Source organism: Haliotis rubra, unplaced genomic scaffold (assembly GCF_003918875.1).
Source record: "Haliotis rubra isolate DU_JTF1 unplaced genomic scaffold, ASM391887v1 Scf38, whole genome shotgun sequence".
NCBI lineage: Eukaryota > Metazoa > Mollusca > Gastropoda > Lepetellida > Haliotidae > Haliotis > Haliotis rubra.
This window is the reverse complement of record NW_025767057.1, coordinates 1,755,324-1,771,280: the sequence shown is the minus strand read 5'-3', so window position 1 is coordinate 1,771,280 and position 15,957 is coordinate 1,755,324. Positions and strand designations below refer to the sequence as shown.

The 15,957-nt window shown below is 40.8% G+C and overlaps 1 protein-coding gene across 1 annotated transcript in view; it reads left to right on the top strand.

The window, feature by feature from the left end:
• Positions 1 to 1,139: 1,139 nt before the first annotated feature.
• The window catches only part of LOC124286246, a 34,385-nt gene continuing 19,567 nt past the window's right edge, over positions 1,140 to 15,957 (top strand). Inside the window, exons 1-8 of the mRNA XM_046722590.1 lie at positions 1,140 to 1,224; positions 1,891 to 2,102; positions 2,376 to 2,453; positions 2,860 to 3,061; positions 3,480 to 3,549; positions 3,988 to 4,066; positions 4,354 to 4,437; positions 5,622 to 5,758. Coding sequence (XP_046578546.1) covers positions 1,140 to 1,224; positions 1,891 to 2,102; positions 2,376 to 2,453; positions 2,860 to 3,061; positions 3,480 to 3,549; positions 3,988 to 4,066; positions 4,354 to 4,437; positions 5,622 to 5,758 — 947 coding nt within the window. The remainder of the gene's footprint in view (positions 1,225 to 1,890; positions 2,103 to 2,375; positions 2,454 to 2,859; positions 3,062 to 3,479; positions 3,550 to 3,987; positions 4,067 to 4,353; positions 4,438 to 5,621; positions 5,759 to 15,957) is intronic.

Below are 15,957 nucleotides of genomic sequence, written 5' to 3'. Positions count from 1 at the left end.
GTCCCTTTGCGGATGGTTTGAAAATGAAATTGCAAAGAATAATGTCGGTGACATTTGTGATTTGTCACAAACTTCAGTAACAGACATAATATAACAAGGCCACGACGTCCCGCTATAGTCACTCGCTATAGAAACGGACATAAAATATATCTAACTTGCAATATTTATATCACCGGGCGGAAGAAAGTTTGCACTTGAATATGGGATTTGACAGAAATGGATGAGTCGTCGAAACATTACAAACGTCAGCCTACAACTATGACACCGCATCAAATGCCATGGAATAACGATTTGTTGTTTACTTCATCATATCAACCATCAAACATAGCTCCACAAAGGTATACTTTCTTTTGTATATCTTTATATCAGTGAGCTAGTATGGTTTTGCACCGCTTTTAGCAATATGCCAGCAATACCACAACGGGGGACACCAGAAATGCGCTTCACACATTGTACCCAAGAGGACAATCGAACCCGGGTCTTCGGCGTGACGAGCAAACGCTTTAACCAATAGGCTACCCCACTGCTCAAGTTATATCAACCCAACAGCGTATTATGTACTGACTGACTGAGTTTTAGTTTTACGCCGCTTTTAGCAATATTCCAGCAATATCACGGCGGGGGACACCAGAATTTGGCTTCACACATTGTGCCCATGTGGGGAATCGAACCCGGGTCTTCGACGTGACGAGCCAACGCTTTAACCACTAGGCTACCCCCACCGCCTCGTGTATTATGTACAATATACGCGATGTTATATCGGTCAACGGCAAGATAATGTATAATAAGCTGTTATATGTAAGCTCCACATTAAAATAAAGGATTTCATGTTCAGACTTAGTCACAGTTGATGTTATTCCACACCCCGAGGCTCTTACTTTGGAGAAACTATTGACCATGATCAGTGATGAATGGTAATCAGTTCGGCCACCCAGTCCTGATAAAACTGCCCTTGACGCAATTATTGGTAATGGTCATCAAATGTGTTGACCGGCTGTATATAGAGGGTCTGGATATATTTATGTCATCAAATCTTATCGTCAGTCACAGCACGGCTAGAGCACTTTACGTTTTGGACACTACATATGTCCTTTGAAAGGATACAATAACACGTATTCCCCAATTTAATTCCTACCGAGATGTTACTCACTCTGATATTGCTAGGAGTTTCAACGTCGGCTGCTTCGCTTGCCTTCAAGGACGAATCGCAGTATGGTGCTTCTGGTAAGTGGTGTTTTCTGTTTACCATGTGTAAGTGTTTTTACATGTGACATTAGCCGTATTGACTGACTGAGTTTGGTTTTACGCCGCTTTTAGCAATATTCCAGCAACATCACGGCGGGGGACACCAGAAATGGGCTTCACACATTGTACCCATGTGGGGATTCGAACCCGGGTCTTCGGCGTGACGAGCCAACGCTTTAACCATTAGGCTACCCCACCGCCCCTTAGCCGTATTGAACACACCAAGTGACACCTCGCCAACAAGAAATAAAAGGAGGAAAGTGGATGGCAATATGACCCAAATTAGTTGACAATCACTGACAATCATTGTCTGGATCTCTAAGTACACTCACCCTCAAGACTGTTTTGTTGATATGATTCGACTAAATCTTCCGATGGCTGGGTAGTTTTAAGTGTTAAATGAAACTGCATACCCGATTCAGTCTTTAGGGGGGACACATTTTTGAAGACTGTTCTTTGTGGCCTTTGCTATAATACGACCGTGTGTTGAAAGCGGCGTGAAACATCCTCCGTTCTTACAAAAGCGTGTTTCTGTTTTGTTTTAGTTCATTGGGGTATTGTGGGTCCCTTTCATTGCAGTCATAATAGACGTAGACAAGATGTTTCAGGTAATTTTAGATAAATCAAATCTGCGTTATTTCACAGATGTTGTGGATCCAGTGTTAATCCATTCTGCCCACATTCGTCATGAAAGATCCGCCAAGCACATGCCTGATGTTCTTCACTTCCGGTTTGAACTCTCTGGCGCTGAAGTTTCACTTAATTTGACACGGAGTGAGCGAGATATAGAGAGTTACCCTGTCTATCTGACTGATGAACGTGGACCAGTTCTTCAAACTGACCTCCCGCAGCATGAGGTAAGCAGAGACTGTATTTAATTGTTTGGGATCATGAATTTTGATTTTGAGATTTGTTTGTCGTGAAGACCTAGCACACAATTTCATATTTCACAAAAGCCCATATTATAATCCCTAATATTTATGTTCAGTACACAACATCGTATCATTGACCATAAATTCATCACAAATCAATAATAATACTGATAAAAAAACAATGAAAAAGCACTCATGATTTTAAAAAAATACCTATGCACCCATCGCATGATGACCAAATGTTGTTGTTTGAGACAGAACACTGCAGTTTATCGGAACTCAGCACAAGGATCGGCCGCCATCATAACTCGAAAAACGGAGGATGTGTATCTGCTGGTAAGTAGACTAAGTGATCACCCGTTATGTGATCGAGACACTCCAGTGATCAACAACATGAGCATCGGTCTCCGCAATTGGGAACCGATGACATGTGTCAACCAAGTCAGCGAGCCTGATCACCCGATCCCGTTAGTCGCCTCTTACGACAAGCATGGGTTACTGAAATTCAATATTCTAACCCGGACCTTCACGGGTGGACGAACGGGTGACGTTTTGGTCTGAGGCTTCTCTGTTTAGAGTGGCGTGTTATGATCCGATGATCATCTATTCGAATAAAACGTTCTCGATAATTCAATCTTTAATTTGCCGACATTAAACCAGTTCTGATGTTGTTAACACGACGTTGTAAAGATATAAGTAAGAAGATACATGTATATGTCCTGATGACGTTGTGGTTCTTCAGGCTGGGACGATCCATCTCAACAATCAGACATACAAGATCTCCCCAAAGAAACATCACGTGGACAAGCGCCAGGCGTCCACTAGCAGAAATCAGCACGAGCTGCGAGAGATTGTGTCCTTTAGTATGAATAATGACACAGCGTTTCCTTCCCTTGAGCAAGGCATTCCGTCAAATGTCCAAGGCATTCCGTCAAATGCACAAGGTATTCCGCTAAATGTCTTTCTTTTAAACCTTCCTAGGAATTGCAGAGTGTTGGGGCAGCCTGGTGGCTGATGTGTCTGTTCGTTAATCCGATAACTCTTGTTCTGGACCCCTCATTGGAATAGTGTGGGAACCCTATTGTGCCGTCATATTGTTGGAATACTGCTGAAGGTGGCATTCAAAACATTCTCATTCACTGAAAGCACTGTGTTAAATGAAGAAGGCATTAATATTCTGTCAAACTCCACCAAAGGTTAGAAGCATACCACAATTTATATGTCACGGATGAACAGGTGATGAAAGTTAAACCCCGTCAAGTACTTGCGGAAATACTTCGAAAGAGAAATATTCAACCATTACCAACGGTGTTTTGTACCATGAGGAACTAAATACATATGGATATTTACGTTATGTTCCAGGCATGTCAAACGATCATACACACTATACCATCGAGCTGGCTCTATTCCCTGATTTCTCTGACTACACTGGGTAAGTCCTACCTATGTGTTAAATAGCCAGAAGCGACTTAAAGCGGTGAGGTGAAATGGGCTTTAATGTCGCGTTGACGGCTTGTTTGAAGTTGCGGTCTATACGTATGTGAGCGCGCGCGCGCGTGTGTGTTCGTGTGTGTGTGAGCGTGCGCGTGTACACTCATACACACTCACACATTATACTGACACTGATACAGGCCAGTCAATCCCCGTATTAGCTCACCGTAATGCCGAGGCCAAGGCAGGGCAACAATACTATTACAGGCATGCTGACTTTTGTGGTCTTTTGATTAACACATTAACGTCTCGGGGCATACGCTCTATTTACCATACCATACCTCAGAAGCCTTTGCTACATATATAATATACATATACAGTAAAAAGCCTATGTACATCTGACAATTTCCAAATACTTAACATATGTCCTTTATTGTAGCTTTCTTCGGGCCGCCGATGGCAACACTACCGTCACCATCTCCAACATGAGACTGTACTATGCCTTCGTGGAGGAAATGGTAAACCTGACAACCAGTAGACAGGACTATCATTACATCATGTCTATGTGCTGCACTTTATTGTGTGTTACAATGAACATGTCACGTCAAGTGGCATCATTTCCATGTATTACTATGCATAATTGCATGACAATTGTGCTGTCAATAGTTTGGAGTACGTAAATAAACCTCATAAATCTCTTAACTGTACAGCTATTAACAGCTTTTGGAAGATATCTCTGAAATTCTCATGCTTTTACGTTTTATCCCTATGTGCCTTGTTCTAAAATCGAGACGTGACATTACAGATGCAGGTACGATATGACACAGTGAATGAACAGGACCCTTCCATCTCCATCACTGTCTGGATAAAGTACATCGACATCGCCACTGTAAGCAAGAGAACCCTTTTTTATCCATCAATATATGTATAAAGTACGTCGAATCTCCATCAATATCTGTATAAAGTACATCGACATTGCCACTGTAAGCAGGAGAACCCTTCTTTTCTCCATCACTGTCTGGATAAAGTACATCAACATTGCCACTGTAAGCAAGAGAACCCTTCTTTCTCCATCAATATCTGTATAAAGTACATCAACATTGCCACTGTAAGCAAGAGAACCCTTCTTTCTCTATCAATATCTGTATAAAGTACATCAACATTGCCACTGTAAGCAAGAGAACCCTTCTTTCTCTATCAATATCTGTATAAAGTACATCAACATTGCCACTGTAAGCAGGAGAATAGTTCTATCTCTATCAATATCTGGATAAAGCACATCAACATTGCCACTGTAAGCAGGAGAATAGTTCTATCTCTATCAATATCTGGATAAGGTGGTGTAATACATGAGCATTGCCAACCTCAGCAAGGGAACCTGTCTTTCTCTATCAATATTTGAACATGGCACATCAACATTGCCATTGCAAGCAACAGAACCCTTCTGTCTCTACCAATATCTGGACAAAGTACATCAATATTGCCACCGAAAGCAAGGGGATCTTCCTATCTCTGTCAATATCAATATGATCGTACAGCTGATGTACAGTGACTGCCACCGTTACGCTCTGCTATAGTCCGTTTGGCTCAAAAGAGTTGTTTGTTACGAGGGAGGACTGCAAAGAGAGGAACAGCCAGGTGTACGCGGAGCACGTGCACAAGTGCCGACAAAGTTATTGAATCATTTAGCTGTGCTGTCTCCATCCTTTCTCGCACACATGGCTGTTCCACTCTTTGCAGTCCTCCCTCGTAACAAATAGTGAACTGTGTCAAAATTTTAATGATAGTTTGTTAAACAACTTTTATATTTTTCAGGCCATAAATTCTGAAACAATAACAGAGTTCGCCTGATGTTTTGATTATGATCAGTGTTTCATTGAGTATTATATGTTTGGTAGTTTTTGAGTAAGATTGCAATTCATCGGTCCTCTTTTGAGCCAAACGGACTATAGTAACGTCATCAACAGGAATGACGATTCATTTGGTTGTTATATATTTAACGAACAGTTGAACTTCTTTGTATACACTACAAGGGAGAAGGGTGTCTTACAATTTGTTCTTCTGTTACTTCAGTCAGTAGTTGGGTCTCCTTGGACGGAGACAACAAAGAACGGAAGTGTTGTACCTGCAGTGCCGGCTCTCTTGAACCATGCACGATACCTCTTAGCTAACGCACCAAGGTCAGCCGACGCCTATATGATCTTCACAAGGTAAGGCACATGAGTTATATATGTGTGTGATTAGACACAGGAACAGGAACGCCTCCAAAGGTAAACATGTATTCATTCACTATCATATTGTCATAAACCAATATATCAGCTTGGAACATAAATGCCACATGCATAATGCTTGAGAGAAAGCCACGCGTTGCACGTTTATGTCGTAAAATAACCCTGAATTTATTCACTACAGCCTGCTGGGTGTGCAGAGAACTATGCGCCTGAGAATCGATTACAGAACACTTGCAGTACTGTACGTTGTCTGTTCTGCAATTCGTTTTGGAACATGGCCCCGACCATGTTGCACGAAGTATGAGCTGTGCAAAGGGCACTATCGTCACACGACACCGGCAAACTGGTTGAACAGCAGACTGGCCCAGAACCAGAAGACAAAGAGTCACCCCCAAAGGACGATCGTCATTTCCGGGTGTTTCACCTGAAGAAAAGAGTTCTTAATGTGGTGTGAGAGATCCAATAAACAGGACATTGTCCACACGACGCCATTATTGACTCCAAGCCTGGAAGCCGTTCGAATTCATGACACTCACACTTGAACATCGAGCTAGACGATTAAGTTAATGCTGTACAGTTCATCAGTGGCAACAGCAAAATTAGCAACGGGTTCTTTTCAGCGACAAAAGCAGGTTTCAACTCCACCAACCTGACGTCACTTTACGTGTCAGGCTGTGTGGTGAACGTCACGTTGTTGCACACGGAAGTGGAGCCTTACAGAGAGTGGGAGTGTGATGGTTTGGGGAAGCATTTGCGGAGACCAATCTGGTTGTTATGTATAGGTTAATCACCCTTACAAGTTAGTTATTTAAATAAACTCTGCGAGGGCTTTAGACCGACAGAGTTTATTTAAATAACTACCGTAATGAGGGGGATCAAACGGCTTACACCACGAGGACATACGTATTTAATACGCATGTAATGTATTAGGCATGATGAAGATGATCAAAATGAGCACAATTTTATTGTTTTTAAATATAAATAATTGCCCTTGGGCAGTTATTCAGTTATGCTAATTAAACACTTCCAAGAACAATGGACATAACTTTCCCTAGTGGTTTAGTGGTAGGAATCTCACAGCTTGCGACCTGCTGCGCAACCATTCCTCCGACAAAACCCATTGTATCAACAGAACAGTGACAATACTGATGCAGCTATTGTCACAAGGAACTTATTGAACTCCAACATCAACAGCCAACAAGATCACCTGACCTGCCGCCGATGAGCACTGAACAGTAAATGCATGTCTGTTCATTTTGTGTCTGTTAATATCTAACGCAAGAAGATAATGTTTTTGCCCCTGATTTTATATCAGGTAGAATACATGGCATATGTGACTGTCAGCTGAAGTCGCTTTAGGCTTTAAGAGACAGGTAAGTGATCGATGGACATTACATTCTTATGAGGTACCAGCATAATGGTAACATGGTGGGCGATATTTACCACGTGTGACTAGTGATGAGAGATAAGGTTATAACGTGACGAAAATATGGGGTAATAAGGGGATTCCTAACCGCGATACTGACTAAGGGACAAAGTTCTACAGAGGAAATGTACTGATATGTATTCAGATCTGCACAGATAGTTTGGTACTTTTGTGACCGCAACTTAAAAAATATACCTCAGAATCCTGTGATCTAATTTTGTGTGTTTAAATGTATCTGATCATATATTCTACATTACTTGTTACAGATACGCCTTAGCAAATCCGAATCCAGTCATTGGTGGGTACAACTAAATTGGACTGAAAGTTTAGATGTTACTTATTGGGCATATTGTTCCTGCTCGCCGCTCTCGTCTTCATTGTCGTCTCCGTCTTCTCCTTTGCTTTCTTCTCCATGTTCTTCTTAACCGCCCTATCGCTCACTCACTCACTCTTAACCGCCCTCTCCCCTTCCTTATTTGGCTGTTTTCTTTTCCCCTCCTTTTTTCCCACCATTATCTCCACTATCTTTCTTCGCCATCCTCTTCGTGTCCACTATTATCTGCACATTCCTCTTCTCCGCCTTCTTCTACGCCACCCTATCATTTTACTCCTTCTTGTTTGCCTTCTTCTCTGCCTTCTTTGCGGCACTCCTCTTCTTCTACACCATCTTCCCCTTCCACTTCTTGTTGTGTGACATCATGTTGAGGGATGACGGATGTCTCCTACGATGAGTTCATAATTTTATTTTTTATGGGAATGACGTGTCAAGTCAGTATTTGGGAAAACTCCAAATATCGAGTCTGATTTAATCTGTATGTGGTATTTGCGGTATTATACATGTACACTATAGTGGTGGACAGAGAGTGATGGTTGAACTTTCTGTTCCAGGTGTTGCCGCATTTGATTTCTTGTGCACGGACCTACCTGTAAGCATTACCATAAACGTTCCTGATGGTATTGTTGGGATCATAGCTGCTCATGAGCTTGGACACATGTAAGTGTTTCTGCTGCATCCGGTGGAGCCACTTCGTGGGATGCTTTCTTAGTAGACGAGTGATATGATCTTTACCGTTCTTTCAGAGATGAATCAATACATATACGTAGCAGCGATATTCAATAGTTACATGTAATCTATTAATGTTATATACTTATACCAGTACCACAATTACTAACAATGGCAAATATTTGACGTTCTGTTTTAGCCTGGGTTTGAGACATGACTCCGACAGTGGCTGCAACAATACCGACCTGTTTGTAATGACATCTGCACTTAATTACCCTACTTCACACGCGCCATCCAATCCCTGGACCTTCTCACCCTGTTCTGTAGCGACCTTAAAGACTTCGCTATCTGCTCCAGAGTAAGTGTGAATATGTGTGTGGGACCAAAGTGTTGAGGTGTGGTGTTGATACTTCAAAGTGGATACCTCACCTATGGATCCAGTCTGGTGTCTTGTACACTGCATGTAGGCCTATATGAAGCTCTGACTAAGGTGTTTGTAAGGTACATTGGCAAAAAGGCATACACCAGCAATATGCACAGATTCAGTACTACGTTTTCAACGGAAACAGCACCAGGAGGATATAAGAACTGCTGCACGGACTGTCTGCACTTATCTAACTACTTCAATTATACAAGTATACTCCTCTTCAAAAGTTTAGACTCACTTAAAACACCCACTATATGTTATGTGTGCGCGTATATGTACCATATATGGTTACATCGAAGATTGATTTCTCCACTAACTTGGAGGAAACAACTGCAAACTCTAAGCAGCTGAATTGCACGATGATCATGCATCAAATTGCTGGAAAAGCATCACATTCTTAGTATTTCAACGCTGGAAAGCTGTCGTGCATGTGAACAGCTGCGTGTTGGTGTAAAGTTTTGTTAAGACTTCGCCAATTTGCACTGATTTTCATCATTTACTGAACTCATGACAATAAACTGTTCAACGTTACGAATCTGTTTTACAATACATCAATTCATGTGTAAACAGTACCTTTAAACAGTATGGAATATTTTGCAAAATTTAGTTTAGAACAATTGCCTGAAGTAAGTGGCTATATTTACACCAGTGAGTCTAAACTTTTAATCATCCGTGAAACCTCACGAAGGTATATATCTCATGGCCCAGGTCTACAGTTCCAGCATGAATGGGATGCACTTTGGGAGAAGGCTTCATGGTTTTAGGAACCAACCTCAGAATTTCCGAGGAACTTCAAAGCAATGTCCCCAACCACGTGTTCAAATCAGGCAGTCGATTACATTATACACCTTTCGCATGTTCATTCTTGTGACTTGACATTCTGTATACCCATGTTTTGGAACGGCGGTGTAGCCTAATGAAACTGATTATGGCACTGTCAGTGTATCGTGTACATCACACAGATCTCAACAATGAAATAATAACAATTTAATACCATCTTACCATCTCTTGTTCTTTTATAGTGCCCTGAAGAAAGAATGTGAAGTTTCTTGGCCAATTCGCCTCATTTTGACTTCAAATGTAAATTTAGCGTTCCCACAATATCGTTATCTACTCAAAGTACATTAATGTCTACCATTCTGTTTTTCTGTAGAAAAGCATGCGCTCTCAACACCTCTATATCCGGTTCGACTCTATTAACGAACGGGCGACTCGCAGGTCAAACGACTAATGGAGATCAGCAGTGTGCTGATCGATTTACATCTGACTTCAAATTTTCCAGGGTTGGTAAAGAGCAATCGGATATCCCAAAATTAGTCGCTGGCCAATATATTATCACAAATTGGACAAATGATGTGAAAATAATACGTCATGAATAGTTTCCCAAATATGATAAAAGATCAAAACCTGAACTAATACACTTTGAATATGTTGAGCTTTGTGATTTTCAAAATTGTCAAATGAAAATCTGTTATTAAATCAAGGTTATAACGAAAGGATGGGCAAAGACGTCATGGAGAGCAGAGTTTATGAATTATTGATTTGTGTTACAGATGTTGCTACAGATGAAATGTAGCTGTAAAGCCACACTCCTCTCTATGTTTTATCTTTTTAAAATTTAACAATCAACAAAACCGTTCTTTGATGAAGTTTTATTCTATACAATTCCAGAATTCCCCAGCTTACGAAAATGGAACCAGTTTTGAGTCGATGTGTCGAATTATGTGCTGTTCGACGGATGGATTCACCTGCTATTTTAGGTCGATTCCTTTAGAACAGACATCATGTGGCGATAAGAAGGTGAACGCTGTTATCGTTTTGAAATTAACTGCTATACCCGATTTGAAGTGGCTGACTTTGTGATGCTTTGACATGTACTGCAGTAAACGTTAACGATATCAATAATAATTTGGAACTTCACTGCACAAAAGAACCTAAGGTATTGTGTTTTCGGCATCCATCTTAATTGTGACACATTTTGTGAGGATGTTAAACGAAGGTCAAACGAAATGTTTTAGGTTTGAATACCTTTAGGTACATAAATCCAACAAAACAAATATAAAATGTATCAAGTCGAAAACAATAATTATAATGAACATAAGTGTATTCAATTAGTCCAGTGCCAGTAACTTGTTCTGCAGCCACTGACCTCGAACAATTCTTGTTCAACCATTGTCACGGCGATCTGTTTCAGTCCTCATTCAACTGTCAGTGAGTGACCTTTATAATTACCATGACGCACTGACTGTTAAATTTTTCTGTTCCAGTGGTGTGAACGCGGGGTGTGTGTCTACAATGCTGCTGCACCAGCAAAATCAGGTAATAACCCGATGATACATTATCTATGATAAGACATCCATGACCTGAATATGTAACCTTCCTTATGAGTTGTTGATCTTTTGTGGTACTGGTTATCAGATATAAGGGCGGTGGGGTAGCCTAGTGGTTAAAGCGTCACGCCGAAGACCCGGGTTCAAATCCCCACATGGGTACAATGTGTGAAGCCCATTGCTGGTGTCCCCCGCCGTGATGTTGCTGGAATATTGCTAAAAGCGGCGTAAAACCAAACTCAGTCAGTCAGTCAGTATCAGATATAAAGATATATTCTGTCAAAAAAGCAATGTTTTTAATATGACCACCCGATGGTGTCTTAGACAAGATACACTTGTCAGTAAAGTAGGATATAACAACCATGATATCAGCTCTTGATCATGTTGGTACTGGTTATCAGACAATTATATATCTCGAACTAAGGGATATATTTTTCAAACAATCTCGCATTATGTGGAAAACACCTTGTATATGGAAAATGTTTGCAACACAGTATTACATAGAAAGAGTAATATAACTGAACATGGCTGATTCAGTTTGATCAGTTTTTTAACACATATGTTATCAAACGTGATAACAATCTAAAGCTTGTTTGGAAAGCCCAGAGTAGTTGTAACTGAAATAATTTCCCAGTTAAATGACAGGTGTCCTCCATGTAAAGAGAACATGTAATTTGATGGTATCATCCCACATGGTCCTACACTAACAGCATCCATGTAAAGAGAACATGTAATTTGATGGTATCATCCCACATGGTCCTACACTAACAGCATCTATGTAAAGAGAACATGTAATTTGATGGTATCATCCCACATGGTCCTACACTAACAGCATCCATGTAAAGAGAACATGTAATTTGATGGTATCATCCCACATGGTCCTACACTAACAGCATCCATGTAAAGAGAACATGTAATTTGATGGTATCATCCCACATGGTCCTACACTAACACATCCATGTAAAGCATCCATATACTAACAGCATGTAAAGAGAACATGTAATTTGATGGTATCATCCCACATGGTCCTACACTAACAGCATCCATGTAAAGAGAACATGTAATTTGATGGTATCATCCTACACTAACAGCATCCATGTAAAGAGTCCTACACTACAAGCACCCATGTAAAGAGAACATGTAATTTGATGGTATCATCCCACATGGTCCTACACTAACAGCATCTATGTAAAGAGAACATGTAATTTGATGGTATCATCCCACATGGTCCTACACTAACAGCATCCATGTAAAGAGAACATGTAATTTGATGGTATCATCCCACATGGTCCTACACTAACAGCATCCATGTATATGATGGTATCATCCCACATGGTCCCACACTAGAGAATCATGTAATTTGATGGTATCATCCCACATGGTCCTACACTAACAGCATCCATATGTAAAGAGACACTAACAGCATCCATGTAAAGAGAACATGTAATTTGATGGTATCATCCCACATGGTCCTACACTAACAGCATCCATGTAAAGAGAACATGTAATTTGATGGTATCATCCCACATGGTCCTACACTAACAGCATCCATGTAAAGAGAACATGTAATTTGATGGTATCATCCCACATGGTCCTACACTAACAGCATCCATGTAAAGAGAACATGTAATTTGATGGTATCATCCCACATGGTCCTAACAGCATCCAAAAGAGAACAGCATCCATGTAAAGAGAACATGTAATTTGATGGTATCATCCCACATGGTCCTACACTAACAGCATCCATGTAAAGAGCCCAATTGTAAACGACAATCTATTCTTTTTCATATTTATTATACAAAAGGCATCTTGTCAAAAGTAGTTTGGATTACACTGGTCGAAGTAGCCGCATTCTGACTGGCTTGCCCAGTTTCGACTCATGGCAATCATCAATAGGTAATGAAATTTCCTGTAGATTATGGAAAGGTGATATGGGTGATTATTTTAAAATATGAAGTCCCATGGAAACATTCGAATGTATAGCCTGTACTCCGATACGACAGGTAGTCCATTTCCCTGTCACCTTTCGTCTACGATTTCACCTTCGATCACGATAGTGTACACCGACAGGTACGTAATTTGGAACCAATCGCAGATACGGAGAAACTCATCTTTCGAGAGCTAGAACGGGCGAAAACTATGTCAATTTTCAGCTCACAATTCTGGCTGTCACTACATTAGCATACTGATTAGACTTAGATATATTCACCTAGTGAACTTATGTGACACCTTGACATATCATTGCAGGTGTACCCTGGAAACATCCGGGTTAGCACTTGTCTTAAGCAAGCCTTACTTGTCTTATTGGCACATTACTGACCATTGTCCCATGGCCAATAACTGATCCAGACATGAATATGTGAACACCGCCATCATCTAGCTGGAATATTACTGAGTACGGTGTGAGGCATACAGAAAATACGGGAACAAACATTGAAACCTATGTAACCATGTGTAAGTTCTCCTCTGCCAAATTCAGCCTACATATTTCTTCCCACAGCCATGTGCCCACAAGGGGATGATCTGCGGTTCGGCTGTCAAGCAGCGTCATGCACGACCTACTCATCATCACAGTTGTTGTTGTGTTGCGCTACGTGCACTGCACAGATTCCACAGAAAAAGACCACGGTACGATTCATCGTTCTCCAAGAATCGCCGTTCATATTCCTTGGGTAGGCTGAAAAAAGCATCAGATGATATTCACGACTGTACTTCAATATTGATTTGTCGAGATCAAAATCAAAATCAAGATATATTTTGCCAAAAAACATATGGGAAATAGATTTGTTTTACAACGAATATATGTATTTAAGTACATCTTCCACATTCGCCATAAACCATACAGTTCGGGGTTGATATTCCTGCCTTTAAAACCTTTTTACATTCATAGACATTTGTAAAAGCCATCGACATTTTGGAGAGATTTTCCTACATTCAATGTCATGGTAAATGAGAAATCCAGATAGGTCATCTGCATGTCCAATTGTGGTGATTTTGTAAAACTAATTTTCTGTGTTAGCGAGTTGTCCACCTCTACTAAGCATAACCACGTTTGTTTTATGTAGGTTTACTGTAGGTTTCTACTGAACCCTAAATTTATGTTAGATAGTTAGCTGATTTTGAATATGTTTTTAATATTAAGCATTTCAACAAGGACATTGTCAATCCGTTCCGAAAAGAATAACCTGGATAGAAATGTCACACTGACTCGTGGCAGTAAGAAAACATCTTTGAAATGAGTATATAATGTCATGACTTTAATATGTTACAAATATTTGTGGACATTTTCTTAATTGAGCATGTGTCATGTAAAAACCTTTCCTCACACTGCACACCACTGATACCCATGTTGTCATGATGGATGTTTCTATGGTACATTCAAGAACTGCTGTACAGGATAAATAAACGTGTTCCATGTTGTGGTGGGACTCAAAATGATCTCTGTCTTGCTTTTGTCAGTCTGAAGTCACGAATGAATAATATTTATTGTTTGTTTCCTAACGTCACAATCAGCAACGTTTCAGCCATTTGACCTGAGACTTTTCGAGAATGAAAGAACACTGGTTGATACTGAGCAAGAATAAACACTGTTTGGTATCAATATACCACTCGATATAATGTTTACAGTTAAACAGTTTTATGTGTTTCACGTGTCAGTGAACACGGTACAAGCGTAAGAATCGGATTTGTCGAAGATAATTGATTATGAAAAGGGCAATGCTACCGCTCAGATTCACTATGTTACATGTAAGCAACATATACTGACATTTAAAAGTAACTGTGCTTTATTTTAGTCCATCGGAGACAAGTTTATACTGATATTCAACAATGCAACTTCTAATCTTTACGAAAACATACTTGAATGTAACTGAACGGCGAATTAGAACAGTTTGTATGTTCGCGTGTTGCACGCGTATTACGTGTGAGCATGGTGCTCTCATGAGTGATGTTTTATTTTCACCATACATACAATGACATTTTGTGAAGACCCATCTCCAATATAATGTCACAGTTACAAAATTCATTCATTCATTCACCCGTGAAGGTCCAGGTTAGAATGAACCTTCAGTAAACCATGCTTGTCGTAAGAGGCGGCTAACGGGATCGGGTGGTCAGGCTCGCTGGCTTGGTTAACACATGACATCGGTTCCCAGTTGCGCAGATCGATGCTCATGCTGTTGATCACTGGATTGTCTGGTCCAGACTCGATTATTTACAGACCGCCGCCATATATCTGGAATATTGCAGAGTGTGGCGTAAAACTAAACTCACTCACTCACTAATGCATTCATTCATTCTACGGTCAATTCCTCAGCGCTATTAAAACAAAGAATAAGTCCAATCAGAATCGATTCACTATGTTTGTAACTGAAGGTATGTTTTAGTTTAATGTTGTTTTATAGAGGTTATTCACAGCTTGGCGTCAGCTTCAGGGAGAAAGCCCAGTGTGAATCAGGTCTAAGGCGTTTACCGTTTTGGGTGACATTTGAGAGGAAAGTATTTTACTGACAAATCTGCATCTGGGATTCGATCTTACTCCCAGGTTTCTGCGACGCTGTGGATTAAGGCGTCTTCGAGACGACATGATGTGCATAAAATGTTGACAAAAGAATCTCACTCACCGCCTTCCGCCTATCCCACTCCCCTACTATCCCACACTACCGCCTACTTCTGTATCCCACTACCGCCTTCTCCTGTATCCCACTACCGCCTTCTCCTGTATCCCACTACAGCCTACTCCTGTATCCCACTACCGCCTACCTGTATCCCACTACCGCCTTCTCCTGTATCCCACTACCGCCTACTCCTGTATCCCACTACCGCCTACTTCTGTATCCCACTACCGCCTACTTCTGTATCCCACTACCGCCTTCTCCTGTATCCCACTACCGCCTACTTCTGTATCCCCTACCGCCTTCTCCTGTATCCCACTACTGCCTACTTCTGTATCCCACTACCGCCTTCTCCTGTATCCCACTACCGCCTTCTTCT